The following is a 21848-nucleotide window of genomic DNA, read 5'->3' on the forward strand; positions in this document are numbered from 1 at the left end:
GGCCACTGCTACTCAAGCCTACTTTCTGGTTCCCAGCAGGGGTGGCAATGCCCAGGTTCTGCCTCAGCACCAGCTGAGACCCCTGTAGTCTCCACCCCCTGCCAAGGGCTAAGCCCTCTCACCAGACTATGAGCTTAGTTCCAGATGATACTGGTGCTGCAGCTGATTCAGAAGCTCCGGGGTCTCTTTCCCTGGCTCAGCCTCCCTGGAACTGGATCTCTGTCAGCATGACTGTTGGGTTGGTCTCTACTCCTGCCTTGGCACAGCAGCCCCCTCCTGCTGACTTTCTAAGCCATCTTTGGATGGAAAATTATCTCAGCGCATACTTTTGTGGGTTTTGCTGCTCCAGGAATTGTCCTATGTCATTATTTGGAGGTTTCTTGGAGCGATTGTGTCTTGAGTTCTGAGAGCTTACTGCCTTTCCTCCACCCTCTTGGCTCTGCCCCCAAAATCCCCTATGATTGACATTTTGACTAGATTCACACTCACTGCTACTTGAAGACAGCTATTTCACTGGAGGGTAAAGCTTGTAACCTAGGGAGATGTCCTAATGAAGCACACTTGGGGGAATCTAGAATACAGGGTAAATATTACATTATGAGCATTAAGATATGCATGTAAATGCAAGATAAGGAAAATGCAAATGTGTCATACTATCTGTTTAGAGCAGATTCTTCTTTATGTTACCAATGACTGATACTTTTTTTTTTTGCTCCTATATCATGTCTCTTCACTTGCTCCCTGAATTCTACTGATCCTTTAGTACCAACTCATGGTTTTATTCAGGTTTCTACCTTCTGTCTTGGAAAATTTCATAGAAGTCAGACCATCATAAAATATCAAAGAAGAAGTGATCTTGGTCATTAAGTTTAACTATCTCCTTTATGAAACTGAAGTCCATAGAGTTTGCAACTTGACCAAGGTCACACAGCAAATTAGTGTCAGAATTGGAACTAAAAACCATGTTCTTAACTCCTAGTCCATTATACTATACTACCTCTATATCTGAGAAGGAGATGGACTAGTTTATCATGTTGCGGAAACAAGAGTAAAACTGTTTTAGTTAACTGTATCCCTTAAACTGGATTGATAGGTGAGAATGGGTAAGACCCTACTAATTAATTTGCTTTGATGGCTGAACACATGACAAGAATAAGAGTGGTCCCAAGTCATTTTCAGATTTTATTCTTGTGCCAAATCAAAGAGTTTTGCTATTTCTTACAACCTCTTGCCTAACCTATCTTCCATGGAACAATATTCTCTCTAATTATATAAGTATTGATCTATTTGGTGGCTTCTTGCATGACTGAAACAACTGAACAATAACAAAAAAAAGAAGGCAGTAATCTGCATGGTATATAGAAGTCACAGGAGGAAAGGACTGTTAGATTTATTTCTACCTTTATGCCTTTGCTTATGTTGCACCCTGTGTCTAGAATTCTAACGCCTTCATCTCATTCCCTATCCCCCCACTTATTGACATTCTTCAGGGCTCACATCAAACACTACCTGGGCAGGGGGAATGTATAAACAAGTCTTTTCCTCACATAACCCACCCACCCACCCTTCTGTACTCTTATGCACCCATCATATTCTCACTTGGAGAGGCAGCATTGTGTCATGGAAAGAGTGCTGGCTCTGGAATCAGAGGAACTGAGTTCAAGGCCCACCTCTGATGATTCAATTGTATAAGCATGGGCAAGTCATTTCACTTCCCTGGGCCTCAGTTTTCTCATCTGCAAAATGAAGGTGTTGAACAAGCTGGTATCTGAGGTCCCTTCCAGTTCATGAACTATGACCTTATGATATTAATTTATAGTACATTTATAAGTATCTAATCACCCCTCCTGGGGCAGGGTCTAATAGCTAATACATGTTAATAAAGTCCAGATCTAAAAATATCTCAGCAGTGCAGGATGATGGGCCAAATGGAATGAGGTACCATCGGGTTAAAAGGGGGTATCCTTGGGTTAAAAATTTTTTTACAAGTCCAGGATAATGAAAAAATAAGTAGCAAGTATTTGTGAAAATACTCTAGAAAAAATAAGTTTCAAATAGATACTTGACAAATAAAAAAGGTCACATCATAAAAGATGAGAAGAAAATAGATGGAAATATATATCACAACTATGACTAAGGGGAAAACTCTTAACAAAATAAAGGATAGAGGAAATCACAAGGGATAAAATAATTTAGATGACAGAAGATTGAGAAGGGTTTACATGAATAAAATTAAGGCAGCTAGGAAGCTAGGGGAAAAGGGGGATTGACAACTGGGAAAATATTTTCATCAAATATTTCTAAGATGGTCTTTATATCCAATATGTACATAAGAAATTAATGGAAATATATAAGATGAAGAGCAACTTCCCAATGGATAAGTGATCAAAATATATGATGAAAGAGTTCTCAAAGGTGTTTAGCAACTATATGAAAAAGTGTTCCAAATATTAGAAATACAAATTAACACAATACTGGCAAAAAATTGGAGAAGATAACAAAAGCTAGAAATATTCAGTGTTGGAGGGCTTGTGGGAAAACAGGCACTAATACACTCCTGAAGGAGCTTTAAATTGGTTCAACAATTGTGGAAAGCAATTTGGAATTATGTTTTTAAAAATTAATAAAATGCCCATATCCTTTCACCCTGGAGGTTCCACTACTAGTGTATACCCTAAAGAGAACAAAAATGGAAAGGTCCCATAAATACAAAACTATTCATTGCAGCATTTTTGTGGTGGCAAAGAACTAAAAACAAGGAAATACATGTCATCTGGGAAATAGTTAAACCAGGTACATGAATGTAATGGAATATTACTGTGCTATAGGAATATGAAGAATTCAGAGACTCAAGGAAAGACTTATGTGACCCAACTCAGTGGGGCAAGAAGACCCAGAAAAGCAATATACATGATGATAACAATTTAAACAGAAAGAACAATAAAATTAATCTAAATATTGTGTAATGATAACACCAAAATATGGACTGGAAAAGAGTTGAGAAAATTCACCTCACTCCTTTCATTGCAGAGGTAAATGACTCTGGATAGGGAATACTGCATGTACTGTTAGATATTATCTGCATGCTGGTTAGTTTTGCTGGACTGTTTTTCTTTTTAATCCTTTGCTAGTTGAGAGGTAAGGAAAGGGGAGGAAAATATTCAAAAATTAATATAATGTGAAAACAAAACACATTGACTTTTAGTGTACTCTATATGAGTCAACAATTTAGCATGGCAGACAACACCAAACCAACAATCTGACTGCTATCCAAGGAAACACATCTAGAATGAATGAATGGACATAGGCAGGTTGAAACATCCAAAATAGGGGGCTGGAATGATGAAAGGATGGAAGAATGTGTTGCCATAATGCTTGATTGGATGAAAGATCTGGGTATTTGGGGCCTGAAAAGAGAAGTATTGTATGAACACAACCATGGTCTTCCAATATCTGAAAAGCTGCCCTGGGACTGGAATTATTCCATTGGGTTCTAGATGCAATGGGTTGGAGTATAAAAGAGGAATAGGTTGATATAGGAAGGAGTAGCTTCCCCTTTATGGGTAAGTATGCAGTTGCTAAGGAACTTGCTAAAGAAAATATAGAGATGATTCTTGGTTAAGTATAGATTGGACTCGAACTTTGAGGACTCTTTTGACTCAGGTTATCTTAGTTATCTTCCAACAGCACAGTGCCTAGCATACTCATCCGATAATTGTCTGTTGTTGCTTGAATATTTTTCCAGTATTGGACAAGGAAGATGAGCTCTGATTCTAGCTAATCACCACTTTTTTATATAAATCCACAGGTTGGACCAGTTTAATGCTTTATGGAAACATTCCTTAACAACTCTATTTGGTAAGCAATGTTCTGATCTGTAATAGTATACAGACTACCAGGAAGGAGGACTGTTTATTAGGTCAGGGTATATCTCTATTATCTTTTGAAGATGTTTTTATTTTGTTAACTATTTCCCAATTACATGTAAACATTTTAACCATCTTTTTGAAAAAATTTGTTCTAAATTCTCTCCTCTCTTCCTTCACCCTTCCTTGAAAAGGCAAGTAATTTGATATCAGTTAGAATTGTAAAGTCAGGCAAAAAATTCCATTTTAGCCATGTTGTAAAAGAAAACATATTGAAAAGAATAAAAATAGAAAGAAAATAGAAGATGGTGGAGGAGCTCAGTTGGTCTCTCAGACAACCTCATGGTGGAGGACTTGGGAGAAGAGCAAGGCCAGACTGAACTCTTATCTCTCCTCTAGGGTAGATAGGCCTCTTAACTTTCTAAACTCCACGTGTTCTCTCTTTACTCTTTAATAAATGCTTAATGCCCCCAAACTGGTGCTACAGCTTCTAATTTATAAGTAAACCCTAGCTAGGTTTTCATACACTGGGGACTGGAATAAGGCAACCACACATTTAGTTTCACTCGTCACACTTTTTATTTTGCTTTCTCATATGCTCTCCCATAAGAAGAGTTTAATGTGAAGATGGTGGAGGAAAGGCAGTGAGCTCTCAAACTCATGACACGATCGCTCTAAAAAACATCTAAATAATGCCATAGGACAATGCCTGGAGCATCAAAACCCAGAGAAGAATGTATTGAAATCATCTTGCAACCAAGGACATCTTGGAAGGTCAGAAAGGGGGAGATGCTGTGCTGATACAGGAGTGGAGCTCAACCCCACAGTCACCCTGACACAGATTCTAGTCCCAGGAAGGCCTTGCCAGAGAAAGAGACCCCCAGAACCTCTGAATCATCTGCAGTGCCAGTGTCATCTGAAACTAAACTCACAGTCTGGTGAGAGGGCTGAGCCCTTGGCAGGGGGATATTACAAGGGGTCTATGCTGGTGCTGAGGCAGAATTTTGGTTTTTCACCCCTGCTAGGAACCAGGAAGTAAGCCTGAGTAGCAGTGGCCCAGGTTGGGGAGGGGCACAGGCCTGTCAGAGCTGACAACCACAACACACAAAATTGGTTGATTAGCAAGTTGGTATGGGGTCATCTACGGACCAGGGAACAGGCCAGGTGAGTGAAGAACCTGATCTTCCTTAAATCATACCACCTGGGACCTTTTGAAGCTTGGGATAATGCAGCCTGGAAACAGTGCCCCACTTTAAGGAGCTAAAAGTCAAGTAAAAGAAAGGCAAGATGAACAGACAGAGAAAGGTGAGGACCATAGAAAGTTTCTTTAGTGACAAGGAAGATCAAGGTGCACTCTCAGAGGAAGATGTCAACATCAGGGCCCCTATTTCTAAAGCTTCCAAGAAAAATATGAATTGGTCTCAGGCCATAGAGGCACTCAAAAAGGACTTTGAAGATAAAGTTAGAGAGGTAGAGGAAAAAATGGAAAGAGAAATGAGGGTGATGCAGGAGGATCACAGGAAAAAAGTCAACAGCTGGAACAGCCAAATTGGCCAAATGGAAAAGGAGGTACAAAAGCTCTCTGAAGAAAATCATTGCCAAAGAATTAGGATTGAACAAATGGAAGCTAGTGACTTTATGAGAAACCAAGACACAATAAAGCAAATCCAAATGAATTTAAAAAAAAAAATAGAGAGCAATGTGATATATCTTCTTGGAAAAACAGTTGACCTGGAAAACAGATCCAGGAGAGATAATTTTTAAATTATTGGTCTACCTGAAAACCATGATCAAGGAAAGAACTTAGTCATTATCTTCCAAGAAATTGTCAGGGAAAATTACCCTGATATTCTAGAAGCAGAAGGTAAAATAGAAATTGAAAGAATTCACCAATCACCTCCTGAAAGAGATCCCAAAAGGAAAACTCCCAGGAATATTATAGGCAAATTCCAGAGCTCCCAGGTCAAGGAGAAAATATTGGAAGCAGCTAGAAAAAAGGAATTCAAATACTGTGGAGCTATAGTCAGGATAGCACAAGATCTAGCAGCTTCTTCATTAAAGGACCAGAGGGCATGGAATATGATATTACAGAGGACAAAAGAACTGGAAATACAGTCAAGAATCACTTACCCAGGGCAGCTAGGTGGCACAGTGGATAAAGCACCAGCCCTGGAGTCAGGAGTACCTGAGTTCAAATCTGGCCTCAGACACTTAACACTTACTAGCTGTGTGACCCTGGGCAAGTCACTTAACCCCAATTGCCTTACCAAAAAAAAAAAAAAAGAATCACTTACCCAGAAAAACTGATTATAATCTTTTAGAAGAAAAAATGGGACTTCGCTGAAAAAGAGGACTTTCAGGTATTTGTGATGAAAAGACCTGAACTGAATAGAAAATTTGACTTTCAAATACAAGACCCTAGAGAAGCATAAAAAGGCAAACAGGAAAAAGAAACCATGAAGGATATTAAGAGGTTAAACTGTTTATATTCCTACATTTTATTCCTACATATTATCTTCCTAGATAATACTTCTAACTCATAAGAACTTTCTCAGTATTAGGGCAACTGAACGGAATATACTTAGACAGAGGGCACAGGTGTGAATTTAATATGAAGGAATGATATCTGTAAAGCATTTATTTTTTGCTTATCCTTGTCTTTTGGGGGAAAGATGGGGTGGGGTGGCTTATGCATGGGGCCAGATTTAGGCTTGGGGCCTCCTGGATCCTGGGTTGGTGCTTTGTCTATGGTGTCACCTAGCTGACCTATGATGACATCTTTAAAATAAAGTTAAGGGGTAAGAGGAATGCACTGCAAGAAAGGAAAAGGGAAAGGCAGACTGGGGAAAAGAAGCTCACATAAAAGAAACAAGAAAAAGCTTATGCAGTTGAGGGGAAGATGGGGAAGGAATTGGGAAGTGAGTGAGCCTTATTCTCATCAAAATTGACTCAAAGGAATAGCATGCACACCCTAGTGGGTATAGTAATATGTTTTGCCCTGAGGGAAATTGGGAAGGGAGGGCAGATTGGGGGATGGGGCAGTAAAAAACAAAACACTTTTGAGGAGGGATAGGGTGAAAGAAGATAAAAAAGAGTATATATCAAGGGGAGGGAATAGAATGGTGGGTAATACAGTTAGCAATAGTAGTTGTGAAAGAAATGATGAGCAGGATGCTATCAGAAGGATGTATGGAAAATGAAAATCATCAACAGAGAAAAAACTAATGGCATCTGAATACAGACTGAAGTATAGTTTTATTTGTTAGTTCCTCTTTCTAAAATTATTTTGTCTGTTTTCGTTCATTACCTGACTAATGTGAAGATGTTTTGCATGACTTCACATGTATAACTTATACTGAATTGCTTGATTTCTTAAGGAGGGTTGAGGAGGAAGGGAGGAAGAAAATTTGGAACACAAAGTTTAAAAAAAATAAAGAAATTTTTAAAAGTATGCTTCAATCTGTATTCAGGATTCATCAGTTGTCTCTCTCTCTCTCTGGAAATAGCATTTTTCATCATGGGTCTTTTGGATTTGTCTTGGATCTTTGTCTCGATCAGAGTATCTGTCTTTCACAATTGATCATCCTTACAATATTGCCAATAACTGTGTATAATGGTCTCTTGGTTCTGTTTACTTCACTTTTGCATGAGTTCCTATGTCTTCCTGGGTTCATTTAATGTTTTAATGTATTATTTTTTATTGTTAATATTCATTTTAAAGAAGATTTTGAGTTCTGAATTCTGTACTTCCCTCTTACCCCACACTCAGTGAGAAGACAAGAAATGTGTATATCTCCATTATCAATGAATAAATCTGATTCATTAATTTCTTGTGAGTACAACTGACCTGAATATTGATTCCTTAGAGTTTTATCACCCCAGGGTGAATTAATAAAGAGGAGCCCCTGAAACTGCAAAAGCTAATGACTATACTTCTGAGATGCTATAGAGTCCATATTGAAATAAACAATCTTTATTCATTCAATACAATGCTAAGATTCAGTGCTAAATTGTGCATATCATTAATTCAGAAGAATAGAAAGAAGAAAAAGCTTTAGGAACATTCAGAGGAAAAGATAGCAAAATCAGAGTCTCCTACATGTGACTCCTAGCTGAGCTACCACCTACGTGGGTGATCTTTGTCAAGTCACCACCTGGATCTGTTTGTTAATTTGTATAACAAGAAGGCTGCATTGGATGAACTCTAAGATGCCAGTACAGCTCTAATTCCTAGCAGTTTCTGATCCTACTATAGCAAGAAAACAAGAGGCCAACATATTTTCATATGGTAGATACAATCTTCCTAGATTCCTGCAATTTGACTTGCAGGAGCCTCAGAATTTTCTAGACTTTTAGGTGCATAAATTCATTTTTAAGCTCATCAAATAAGTTTCTATAGTGGGCCCATATTTTCAGTTGACAGCACCAATCAGACATATTTCAAACTCACTAATACAAAAAATGGTAAGTAATCCACTTACATAGATCAACTTGTCAGACCCATAAGACAAAACGCTTGTTTTAAATATATGTATTGAGTACAATTACCTCGACAACAAATGTGACACAGTATAGTTAAATGAAATCTAAGAGGGAAAAGGGTATGCCACTGGTGAAAAAGAATTGGGTTAATTGATATTCAGAAACATCTACTTAAACTAAGGTAATATCCCTCTTCAGAGAATGCTTTGGAGCAGAGCACAGCTGATCATGTCATATCGGCAGTTTGGGGGATCAATACCAATCACTGGGGCCTAATCAATCAAGTAGTCATTCCATCAATCATTCAGATTGCCCCAATGATAAGGCTAACCATGTTGGGATTTGTGCAGCCAGCCTAACTGAATTAAGAGCAAACAACACAATTGTGAGGACACAGTCATATATATAAAAGTAGGCCAATTTCCTTAAATTTCCCTTTCAGCTATTCCAGACTTCAGGAAGAAAATCAACATTATAAATTCATCTATTTTTCTGGTGGCAGAAAGGTAACAATAGTTATCAGGCCTTTTGTATGTATAACTCAGAATGGTACATTCTAAGGCCATTGGTAGTTACCATTTATGAAGGATAACTAAAGTATCTAACACTTTTAAAGTACAGCCAATGATACCACCACTGTGTGCAATATGAAATACCATGTGTTTGTCTTCAGAGCAGTAGAGTGCACAGAGCACTAACTTTGGAGATAGACAAGGATGAAATTCTGGCTTTATACCCATCCAGTTGTGTGGTTGGTCTTGACCAAGTCACTCAACCTTTTAAAGCAGAATGATAAAGTTCTAGTGGAATGTATCCAAGGACGATGAGGAGGATAGTGTGGCACCTGAAGACCAAGTCATAGAAAGACAGGTTGAAGGAGTCATTTATCCTGGATTAGAGATGATTTAGTGTGGCCGGTCTTCAAGACCTAAAGATGTAGAATGATCTTCAGGGTTAGTCTACTCCTTATTCATGAACAAACTTTGTTCAACACCCCAAATAAGTAGTGGTCCCCCCACAAACTGCAGAACTCTAGTGATGGGGAACTCATTGCCTCTAGAGGGAGGCCATTGCGCTTTTGGATAGGAATTGTTAGGAGGTTTTCCCAAATATCTAGCCCCAAACTAGCTCTATCTCAAGGGTTCTTAACATTTTGTGTATCATGGGTCCTTCTGGTAGTTTGGGGAAGCCTATGGACTCCTTCCAGTAATAATGTTCTTAAATGAATAAAATTTAAAAAACAACAACAGGATTACAAATATAAATATGAGGTATTCCAAAGGTTTTCTTGTTGTTGTTGGTAAGTTATCTTTTAGTCATGTCCAACTCTTCCTGATCCCATTTGGGGTTTTCTTGGCAAAGATACTGGAGTGGTTTGCCATTTCCTTCTCCAGCTTATTTTATAGATGAGGAAACTAAAGCAAAAAGAGTTAAGTGACTTTCCCAGGGTCACACAGCTAGGAAGTGTCTGAGGCCAGATTTGAACTCATGAAGATGAGTCTTCCTGACTCCAGGCCCAACACTCTATTCATTGCCCTGTGTAGTTAGTGTAATTTTAATGAACTCTTATGCCCTATATAATGGAATAAAATCATCAAAATATTTTAAAAGAACACAAGTTCACAGATCCCATGTTAAAAGGCCTTCAGTCCATATGGTCAAGAACAGCTCTAATTCCTCTTCCACAAGACAATCCTTCAAATATTTGAACAATCCTTTTTCTAGGCCAAAGAACTCTCTCTGTGGCATAAATTCCAGGAGCTTCACTATCCTGATTGTTTCTTTATGAATATGCTCCAGTTTATGAATGTTCCTCATAAAATGTGGTGATTAGAACTAAATCTTGTCTGTAAAACAGAGCCTGGGGAAGGTGATAGCAGGGGGTCAGGGGATTGGACTAGATTCTCTTCAAGAGCCCTTCTAGCCATAATATTCTATTATTCTGTGAAGCAGAAAAAGTAATCCCCAAATCACTACACCTGTCAGTGGGAGAGCACAAAGCAACAGGTATTTGAAGGAAATTATTAACATCAAATTATTAACATAAATTAATTAACATTGCTAAGGGAATTTTTAATTTTTAATTTACATTAAAATTTTAAAAGGGGCCCACCTTTGTAGGGTCTAGCTAGCCTTTGTTCCTTTGCAGCATGAGAGAGGATTTGTATTTTGCATGTGACAATCATAGCTAATTTTTCTCGGTGCTACTTGGAGACATCATTGGACCCTTAAGCCTGACTGTGTTAAAATACATGGATTACATAAGTAATAAGTCCTTCATAACATGGTGTGGCATCACAGTGATAAGAACAGAGGCCTCAAAGTCAAAAGACCCAGGTTCAAGTCCCAGTGTGGCCACTTTCTTGGCTGTGTGACCAATCATAAAGAAGTCACTAACCCTGTCTGAGATTCCACTTCTTCATCTCTCTGACAAGGCAGTTGTTACTCTTTTTATCACAGGACTCAACAATGTTTATTCTGTATTAATTATAACTTTCAAATTACTCCCACTTCTTCAACCTTACCTTGGGTGTTTCAAACACTCGTTCCAGATGAATGATATGCTCATGGTTCACACTTTTCAGGATGTTCACCTCCCGTTCAAGTAATTTCACAGCAGAGCTTCCAGCCTTAATTGATGGGGAAACACAAGATGAAATCAGAATGTCACTTCAAGCTATTTCTGGGTAACAAGTGCATATTCTTTATATATTCTTTATCTTTTCATGCTATTTCTCTTTCATATGGTGATAAGCACCTTATTCTCATGATTAAATTAGATTCATTTCTGTTTTTACTCTGGTCAGTTTCAAATCTTGTGTAGTGCGGACTCTGGAGTTAAGCAGACACTTACCCTAACTTCCTTCTCTCTGCTTCTATCAATTCTGCTCCTATAACATTTGTCATCTCCAACCTGGTCTAAGGGAGGGCCAGGATTGCTTCATTTCATACTGGAAGGAGCCCACATTTCTGGCTAATACTGTTTTTTATAAGCATGGTCAGAGGAAGGAAAGGCAAAGAGGAGGGAATGATGGGAGGGAAGAGACACTATTTCCAAACAAAACTGAGTTTCTACTAAGAAACTGATGTATCCCCTCTGCTTTGAGGTCATAGATTTAGAGTTGGAAGAAACCTTAGAGATATTATCCAACTTCCCCTTTTACAGATAAGAAAATGGAGATCTAGAAAAGTAAAATTACTTGCCTAATTGCACTAATACAGTCAGAATCTGAACCAATATCCTGATGGTCAATACAGAAATCTTTCTACTATACTATTGTCCATCATGTAGTTCACCCCCACAAAGATGATCTGAGGCCTGGAAAAATTAAGTGACTTGACCACAGTCACAAAACGTAATAGTTGCAGTCTTCCACAATTTTAAGCAAACCTCATTTCTAATTCTCATATTTGTTTAATATAGCTACTTTGTTGTCTGAAGGTCAACTTCAACAAGGTAAGCTATGAACTTAAAGGGCAGGAACTGAGTTCATAGCATTACTCTTTTTTCTATTATACTTAACAGGTTCCATACCAAGTAATTCAGTTCGATGAATAGTAATCATTTTTACTGAATTGAATTCAAAGCTTAGGAAATTATATGGGAACATAATTATGGTATCTAAGGAATAATTTAATTTAGGGACAAAGAGCAGTTAACAGTCTGACATTGAACTGAGAAACCAGACACTTCAGTTCTAATCTGGGGACTGCCATTAACAATTTGTATAATAGTTTAATCTCTGGATACTTCAGTATTTTCTGTAAGAAGTTCTAAGCTTGTGCTCTTTACGTGGTAGCAAGGAATTGGAAGTTGAGGGGGTGCCCATCAATTGGGGAATGGCTGGACAAGTTGTGGTATATGAATACAATGGAATACTATTGTGCTGTAAGAAATGATGAGCAGGAAGAGTTCAGAGAAACCTGGAGGGTCTTACGTGAGCTGATGATGAGTGAGATGAGCAGAACCAGAAGAACATTGTACACAGTATCATCAACATTGAGTGTTGACCTACTGTGATGGACTATATTCTTCTCACCAATGCAATGGTACAGAAGAGTTCCAGGGAACTCATGATAGAAGAGGATCTCCAAATCCAAGAAAAAAAAAGAAAGAAAGAACTGTGGAGTATAGATGCTGATTGAACCATATTATTTCTTTTGTTTTGGGTGCTGTTGTTTTTTTTTTCTATTTTGAGGTTTTGCATCACTGCTCTGATTCTTTCTCTTGTAACAGGATTAATGCAGAAATAGGATTAATGTTATTATGTGTATATATATGTGTGTGTATATATATCTATATGTATATGTATAGATATATATAGATATAACCTATATCAGATTACCTGCTGTCTAGGGGAGGGGGGAGGGAGGGGACGGAGGGAGGGAGAAAAATCTGAAAGTGTAAAGCATGTATAAACAAAAGTTGAGAACTATCTTTACATGTAACGGAAAAAATAAAATATCTCAAAAAAAAAAAAAGAAGTTCTAAGCTTGAATCAGATGATCTCTACTCTCCCTTCCAACTCTGATATTACATATTCTCCAAGTTCAGATATTCTATGTATTAAGGTGCCTTATAGCTCAAGTATGGTTTGCAGAGCGATTGTGTACAATTCATCCTGAGTCTCAGAAAAGACCTCAGAATTACCCTGTTTTTTTGCCGTCTGTGCTATCTAAATTTTGTTTTTGAAATCATTTGATATAAATTAGAGGTAAGTATGATTGAGAAGAAGGCTAGAAGCAGAGTCGAAAGATGTGGAGTATTAGACCCAACTTACTAGCCAAGTGACATGGGGTAAGTCCCTTTACTTCCTGAGTCTTCAGGTTCCTCTTCTGTAAAATCAGGTTTTGGGATGAGGTGGTCTCTAATTTCCCTGGCCAGTCAGTTCTAAAATTCTAGGAAAACTAAGGCATCTCTTAAATTTCCTACCTTCCTTCTTCACTGATTTTGTGCATTACAGGAAACTCAAGAGAATTTAGAATAAGGACACTTAGGTTAATTGTTGTTGATGATACTGACCTCTCTCCAACTTTTCCTCTCATTTTTCCTCAATACTCTAAATTCTTGAAGCTCAGGCTAGGGTTTAGTTCTGACTGATTATCCCAAGTTGGAAAGGTTTGAAATACAGGATCTGGAGACAGACTGTCTTCTGAGGACCAGCCTGGCTAAGGTTAGAGGTGCTCATCTCCAGAAAGTTGTCCACCAATGAATGAAAGTTTTAGATCACGGCATCTCACTCTATTGTTTGTTAAAATGCGACTATGCATTGCAATCTGTATCAATGGTAGGAGTTCAAATATCAATGAAATGACAGATTTTTTGAAACATGAAATATGATTAGTGGGCTTTCCCCATTTCCATGTGCTTAATTTTGACAGTGCTAAGGTTACTAGTAACATTTAAAATTATATGTAGTTTTATCAGTCTATGAGAACTGAAATCTCTCTAACTAGAAATAATTTTGGTTCTTAGTGCTTTCCTTCACTGTTGACCCTACAATTATATTTGTCTATCACCAATTTTCATGGAATTGGTAGGAAACTAAGTATAGTTTGTTTTAGTTACTGGGCAAAAAACCCCACTATCTTTATTTCTAATTATATTATGTATCATACTGATTCTAGCACAATATACTATAAAGTTAACAATGTTATAAATTTTTTCCTTACAGGCAAAGAAACACAAAAATAATGATAAAATACTAAAGTTTAAAGCACTGAGTTTTAGTATTCAATAGTCCATCTGAAAAAGAGATGCTTAGCCAATTTCAAATAGGAAATGGACAAGTAGTCTGGGAAAGAAGAGGGCAGACACTTGAGGGCAAGGAGTGAAGAGCAGGTAGGATAAAGTAAGGTTACTTTCAGGTAGCAATGAAAAATTATAATAATAATTGCTGACAGCTTGTAATGTCATTTACAAAATAATGCTTTATATATACATACACATGATCTCATTTGATATTCTCAATAGTTTTATGAGGCCTTGTTGTCTTGTTCAGTTGTTTTTCAGTTCTGTCTGACTCTTCATGACCCTATTTGGGGTTTTCTTGGCATTGATACTAGAGAGGTTTGTCCATTTCCTTTTCCAGCTCATTTTACAGATGAAGAAATTGAGGCAAACAGGCTTAAGTGACTTGCCGAAGGTCACACAGGTAGCAAGTGTCTGAGGCAAGATTTGAACTTACAAAGATGACTTCTCTGACTCCAAGCCTGGAACTCTATCCACTGTGCCACCTGGCTGCCCTGAGTTTTATGAGATAGGTGATAGATAGATAGATAGATAGATAGATAGATAGATAGATAGATAGATAGATAGATACCATACCATACCATACCATACCATACCATACCATACCATACCATACCATACCATACCATACCATACCATACCATACACACATACATATATATGCATATACATACACAATATAGATATTTGTGTATATAAAATGATATTCTCATTTTAGAGATGAGTAAATTGACTCCTGAAAAGAATAATTGACTCATACAAGGTCAAAAAGCTAGCAAAGAGTTGAGTCAAAGTTTAAACAAAGGTCTTCTGACTCAAAATCCCATTCATTACTCATCTATAAAATAGGAATTGCAGCAAAACTTCCTTCACAGGATTGTAGTCAGCATCACATAAGATAATGTATATAAAACATTTTGTAAATGGTTAATTACTAGATAATTGATAGTTGTATCCATTATCTCTAAAGAAATAGTTAAGTAAATGGTAAAGAGGAGAAACTCAGTCAGGGCAGCTCACACCCACAGACCCATTCTTTTCCCTTTCCATCATACTGTTTTTGGTAAGTACTCTACTGACAGCTCAGTGAACTGGTCAAGTATCATTATTCTCATTTTATAGATGAGGAAACTGAAGCATAGAGAAATTGATGTTCAAGTCCAAGGACATATAACTAGTTAACTTGAAATCCAGGGCTCTGATACAGGTATCCTAACTCCAAATTCAGAGTCGTTTTTACTATATCATACTTGCAATTGATATAGTCACAACATGAGTCCTATGTTACCATTTATTAACTGAGAAAGGACTGGGTGGTTCTCAGGGGAAAAGGGTGTAGGATATTTTTAAAACATTTTAATTTAAATTTTTGAGTTCCAAATTCTATCCTTCCCTTCTTCCTAACCCTCTTTCCCTCCCTGAGATGGCAAGCAATCAGATTTAGGTTATACATGAGCAATTATGTAAAAAAAACCACATTAGTCATTTTGTACAACAAGGGTTGAACAAAAGAAAAAAAAGAAAGAAAGCGAAAAGTTGATTGCTTTAGCCTGTATTCGTGCTTCAGTCTGTGTTCAATCAATATCAGTTCTTTCTCTGGAGGCAGATAATATGCTTCATTATTAGTCCTTTGTGATTGTCTTGGATCATTATATTGCTGAGAATAGCTAAGCTATTCATCAAACAATATTGCTGTTATTGTGGACAATGTTTGCCTGGTTCTGTTCACTTCACTATGCATCAGTTCATATAAGTCTTTCTAGGTTTTTCTGAAATTATCCTGCTTGTCATTTCTTATAGCACAATAATATTACAATCATATACCACAGGTTGCTTAGCCATTCTTCAATTGATGGACATTCCTTTGATTTCCAATTCTTAGCCAAGGGGTGTAGAATTCATTCTGACCTGTTAGGAGAACCATGGGTTTGAGGAGACATAATATGTAGAGTCCAGTGTGAGTAGAAAGGGAAGCAAATAGATGGGTCAGTAAGTATAGGTTTAATTCAGTGAAGAGCTTCCACCTGGAAAATTGTTCCCCACTTTTCATTCTCATGCTATCTGATTTATTTTATCTTCTTTCATTCATGGATTATAGATTGGGGGTGAAAAGGACCCTAGATGCCAAATAGTCCAAGGTTCTCAATTTAAATTGAAGAAATTGAATCCCAGAGGGGTTACATGCTTTGCACACAGATGGTACAGTATAGGGAGTAAGTGTCAGGGCTAGGATCTGAACAGAGGATGTTGGACTATAAATACAGAGCTTTTCCCATGCTACTCACCAAAATCCATATTATGAAATACAAAAGTCACATTATTATTCCAATTATTTATTACCCTTAATTGTTATATTACCTAAAGTGTTATGTGCCCACCCTGCTGATATTTCTTACCTTTTCTTTGTTCACTTTTTTCATGGCCCACTTAAGATCTGTTTCCTTGTGTATGACTTCAATGACCACTCCAAAGCTCCCTTGTCCCAGTTTTCTTCCAAAGGAATATATTTGCTGGAGGAAAAGAACAACATCCTGTTGATCTCTCTCTGTCAGAAAGTGGTTATTGGAAATCTCAGATATTCACAGTGACTGAGCTTACTAAGAATTAAGCAATATCAATGATGAGGCAGCTAGAGACTATGTTCTGAGGACTGTTGTATTCATCAGAGATTAACTTCACTCCCAGATCTATATATACAGCCCTGCTCTCTCTATACTGAGAACTAGTCTTGAATTATCAAGTCAGTCAGCCATTAAAATGTATTACTATTTAATAATGAATAATTAATGTGCCTATGATGAGCCAGACATTGCATCAAGCACTAGGAATACAAAAAGAAGCAAAAGTCAGTCCCTGGTCTCAAGGAGCTCAAAATCCAATGAGGGAGAAAACAAGCAAACAAATATGTACAAACAAGCTACATACAAAAAGAAATAATAAGCAGAAAAAAGGCACTAGAATTAAAAGGAGTTGGGAAATGCTTCCTATAGAAGACAGGGTTTTAGTTGGGGTTGGAAGGAAGCCATGGAAGTCAGCAGATGGAGATGAGGAGGAAGATTGTTTCAGGCATGTGGAGAAAGGCTGAGAAAAATGCCTTCTTGTTTAAGGAATATCAGAGAAGCTAGTGCCATTGGATTGAAGAGTACATGGCTGGCGGCCGGTATGGCAGAAGACAAAGGTATAAAGTGCGAGGAAAGTCGGGGGCTTGGGCTATATTATGAAGGGCTTTGGATACTAAACAGAATTTTGTATTTGATCCTATAGGCAACAGGGAATCACTGGAATTTACTGAGTAAAAAGGAAGGGTAACAGATAAATAGTCCTATGTGAAAGATTTAGAGGGCAACATGGAAAAATGCATAGGGCAGGATCATGGATCATAGATTGAAAGCTAGAAAAGTCCTTAGAGGTTGTATGGTTCAGAATTCTCATTTTACAGATGAGGAAACTGGGGCCCAAAAAGATCAGATAACTTCCACAAGGTTACGTGGGTATTAAGTGGCAGGTGGTGACCCATGGTGCTCTGATTTTAACTCTAGAACTTTTTCTGAATGACCAAAAAGAATGGGTGGATGGTAATTTGCATCAATGGAGAAAATAACTCATATCAATGAGATGACAGATTCATTAAAGTATTGCAACAAACTTATGGACTGATCTTAGTGTGTTATTTCTGAATTTGCATGTATTATTCCTTCTTAATAAATTATATCCCTAACTACTTGCATCAATAAAATAGAGAAAAAACAGATCAATTAATTGAGCATGCAACTAAAATAAACTAGAAAATTAACACATTAAGCATCCCCAACTAAACACCAAATTAGAATTCCTGAAAATCAAAGGAGAGATTAATAAAATTGAAAGAAAACCATTGAATTAATAAATAAAACTAGAAGCTGGTTTTATAAATTATATAAAATACTTATGATTTGTATTATGTGTAATCAAGGGATAGAAGGGAAGAAAGGAGCAGAAGCAAGACTTAAGTTTTCAAAGGATGATGGCATTAGCAAAACTTGTAGAGTCAATTACATTTTAAGTATAACACATCTTGGAACCCAAGATAACAAATTGATTTAGGGACCAGGGACACCAATAAGTTTAGTACTGCAAAGTAGACTTTCAGGGATTAGAGAAAGGCTAAAAAATAGTGAAAACCAAAAGCTCAAAGGTAAAAGCCTTATTGTCTGTAAGTGGAAGGGAAAATAACTATGTGTCAGTGAGGACAAAAACCAAGGGATAGAATCCTTCACAATTAGGACATTCTTAAAAATAAGCACTTCAAAACTATATTCCACAGATAATTAGTGTTTCATACCATAAGGATTCTGTGAAGAAATTTAAGTTCCAGTCAGATTCTCCTCCCCCTCTAAAATGTGAGACACAAAAATATCAAAAATACTTAGTATATGGGATGTCCCCAAAGTCTTATTTCACAGGGTTGTTGTGAGAAAAGCAATCCTATCAATAAACATTTATTAAGTACCTACTGTATGACACTGGCTGAATTCTGGAGATTAAAAAACAACACAAAAATAGCAAATGACCTCAAGGAGAGATCTTATAGTCTATGAAGGAGTGGGTTCAACAGATAAAAGTATATAATTTTTTAAGGGAGCAAAAAGCACCAATAACTAGTGAGATCAGGAAGGCTTCCTCTAGAAGATAACATATAAGCTGAGAATGCACTCCAGGCATGGGGTCAGCTTTTGTAGAGGAATGGTAACATAGGATGGAATATAGTCCTTCACAAACTCTCCATTCTAGTTAATCTGGATTACTAATTGTTACCCATAGACAATATTCTATCTTCCATCATTTCATTTTTATATCTATGGCACTATGTACAACAAATATATGTTGATTTCATGTCATATTTATACCAGCATGGATGCATTATATCCTTAGCTCTGCTTTTAGAATCACTAACTTACTCAGATCAGGTAATACTTCCTCCACTGAAGAAGACTCTGTGGAGTCCACAGAGTGGAATGATTATGGTGCCTTCAATGGAAATAAAGAAATACGAGAAGTAGGCTTATGGGAGAAGATAATGATTTCTATTTTATACATGTTAAATTTGAAATACCTCCCATTGGAAGTCTATAGCTCTGGTATAGAAATAATAATGAAATCCATAGAAATACCACATTTCAGGAAATCATATGAGAAAGCTGTCCAGAGTATTTGAAATAGGACAAAGTACAGTTTCATAGACTACACAAGACACCATCAAAGAAGAAACCAGATGTATAGCTTATGCACTAAAATATTCACCAAGTTAACAGAGAGGTTCAACATTAAAGAAAGAATTTTGCAAGTTATCAGACAGAAGCCCTTCAACACATCAAGGAAAAGTATTATGAGCAATACATGACTACTTATAAATGACAAGTAATGAAAGAAAGGGGGCGGGAAGAAATAATAGATTGAAAAGTATAAGAAGTCAGTCTGTAAGTCAGGAAGTCAGCCTTTTTGCCCTACAAAGCTAAGTATAAATTTTTCAGCAGGAGGTAAGAATTCAAATCATTCCTACTAAGGAAATTAGAAGTGACAAGTGATTTTGATATGCAAATTTATCAAAGAAACTTAAGAAATCTAAAAGAGTCTATTTGGGGAAAAAAGACCTAGAATGAGCCAAGGTTTTCATGATTAATAGAGACAAGTGTGTTGTCTTTTAGTAGCCTTGCTGTGTCTAAGGAAACTGAGAGAATGCAGGGAGAGCATGATACGTGAAAGCCATGAAAAAAGATCAGATAAAGCCATATTAGTAGAAAGAAGCATGGAATGGTGTGAATAGAGTACCACAGATAAAGGTCATTTGAACAAAGAGGGGGGAAGACAAAATGAGTTTGATCTACTCTCAACTGATCTGGGCAAAGGAAGTGTTTAAAAAACAGTAAAGGAAAATAAAGAATATGAATTAGGTTGGGTAAGGTGAGAAGTAGGTATCTGGGCAGAGAGGTGGAACAGGTTATTTTAAGCAAAACAAACAAAACACTTAGTGTTCTGGGGGGGAAAGGAGGTATGGAGGATGGGGCTGGGCAGCGGAGTGTATGTGAAAGGGTGGATAAGGGGATCAAAGTATTTCAAACAAAACAGACCACGTGTACCTAATGCTTATTTTAAAACAAAGAAGATTAGAGGGGGGAATAACCTTAACAGTTATGACTATGAGTAGTAATGGGCTAAATTTACTCCTAAAATGGAAGAGACTTATATCATGGTTTAGAAAATAGCACATAACAATTTATTGTATACATACAAGTAAAACCAAATTTAAAACAGATGCACATACAGAGTTAAAATTAGAGGTAGGAATGAAATTTATTATGCTCAGGACAATGCAAAAATTCAGGAACCCTGAACATGGTTTCAGATGTGGGAACAATAAATAAATAGATCCTTTTAAATGAACAGGAAAATATTTTGCATAAAGGTTCCACAGATAAGAAAACATGAACATTAAATATGCCTTCAATGAATGATATATCTAAGTACTTAATGATAACTGAAATTTAAAAACACATATAGTAAAACAAAATAGTATAAGTTATATCAACATTACTCTCATAAAACATGATAAATACATGTTATATAGATGCATATATAATATAAGAAGAAGAAAGAAGTTAAAGATCTGAATAGAATGTTGGAAAAAGTAGATTGTATGTAACCACAATGATTATTGGATAGAAATATTATTTTCAGCATCACAGGATACCTTTAAAAATGTATCATAAGCTACAACAAAAGGAATTCATAAACAAATGTAGAAAAGAAGAAATATTAAATACATCCTTTATAGACATTTCCTAGTCTAAACTAAAGGAGATATTGGAATACAACATTATAAAAGGCAAAAGGTATGGCTTTATGAGTAAGAGTAACTTAGCCTATTATGATGAGAATAATTGTTCAGGGGGAAAAGGATCTTAATGGAATAGAAAATTGTAAAGTATTTATGATGAAAAGAATAGAGTTGGGCAGGAACTTTGAAATATGAACACAAGAGTCCAAAGAAACCTAGAAAGTAAAATTTAATTTAAGCAATTAGAAGATTTTAAAATTACATAATGATAATGTTCTAATGGTGGAGAAGAAACAAGTGTACCTTCAGAAAGGTATCATTTTCAAAGGATATTGGAGGAGTTAAATAAGAAAAATAGAGGTTCTGGGGTGACTTGATTCTGTTCTAAAGGTCTGAAGAGGGGAAAAAAGAAGTAAGGGTAAAAGGAATACACTAGTGTTAAAAGGAAGAAAAAGTAGGTGAAATGATATTTCTTATAACTGGAGTATAGGAAAAGAAGAATATACAAAGGGATGGGCAGAGTGGACATTAGCTGAACTTCACTCGTATCTGAAATAAATATTTAACATACACAAAGAATTTGGTATAGAAATATATAAACCTCAACAGAAAAAAGTGGGGGCAAAGAAGGAGGATAATAAAAAGAAAGAATATCTACAAACAAAACTTCTTTATCCTTTAGGGGTAAGTCAAAAGAGAAAAAGAGAAGAAAAACAAAGAACTAAAAGCTAAGAACATGCCTTAGATTATCTTTTAGACAAAAGAAGAAGAGCTAAACAAATCATGGTATATGCATGTAAGGAAATATTATTGTACCTTAAGAAATTATTAAATAGATTATTTCATAGAAATCCTAGGTAGCATAAACTGACAAAGAATGTAGTAAATAGAACCAGGAAAACTAAGGATGGCAACATTGTAAAGAAAAATGATT

At 36.6% G+C, this 21848-nt stretch overlaps 1 protein-coding gene across 1 annotated transcript in view; it reads right to left on the reverse strand.

Moving 5' to 3' along the window:
- The window catches only part of STK33 (serine/threonine kinase 33), a 105583-nt gene that overhangs the window by 74705 nt on the left and 9030 nt on the right, over positions 1 to 21848 (reverse strand). The window contains exons 3-4 of the mRNA XM_043972391.1: positions 16497 to 16610; positions 10874 to 10978 (exon numbers count right to left, since the gene is read on the reverse strand). Coding sequence (XP_043828326.1) covers positions 10874 to 10978; positions 16497 to 16610 — 219 coding nt within the window. The remainder of the gene's footprint in view (positions 1 to 10873; positions 10979 to 16496; positions 16611 to 21848) is intronic.

The sequence above is a fragment of the Dromiciops gliroides genome, chromosome 6, assembly GCF_019393635.1.
Source record: "Dromiciops gliroides isolate mDroGli1 chromosome 6, mDroGli1.pri, whole genome shotgun sequence".
Lineage (NCBI taxonomy): Eukaryota > Metazoa > Chordata > Mammalia > Microbiotheria > Microbiotheriidae > Dromiciops > Dromiciops gliroides.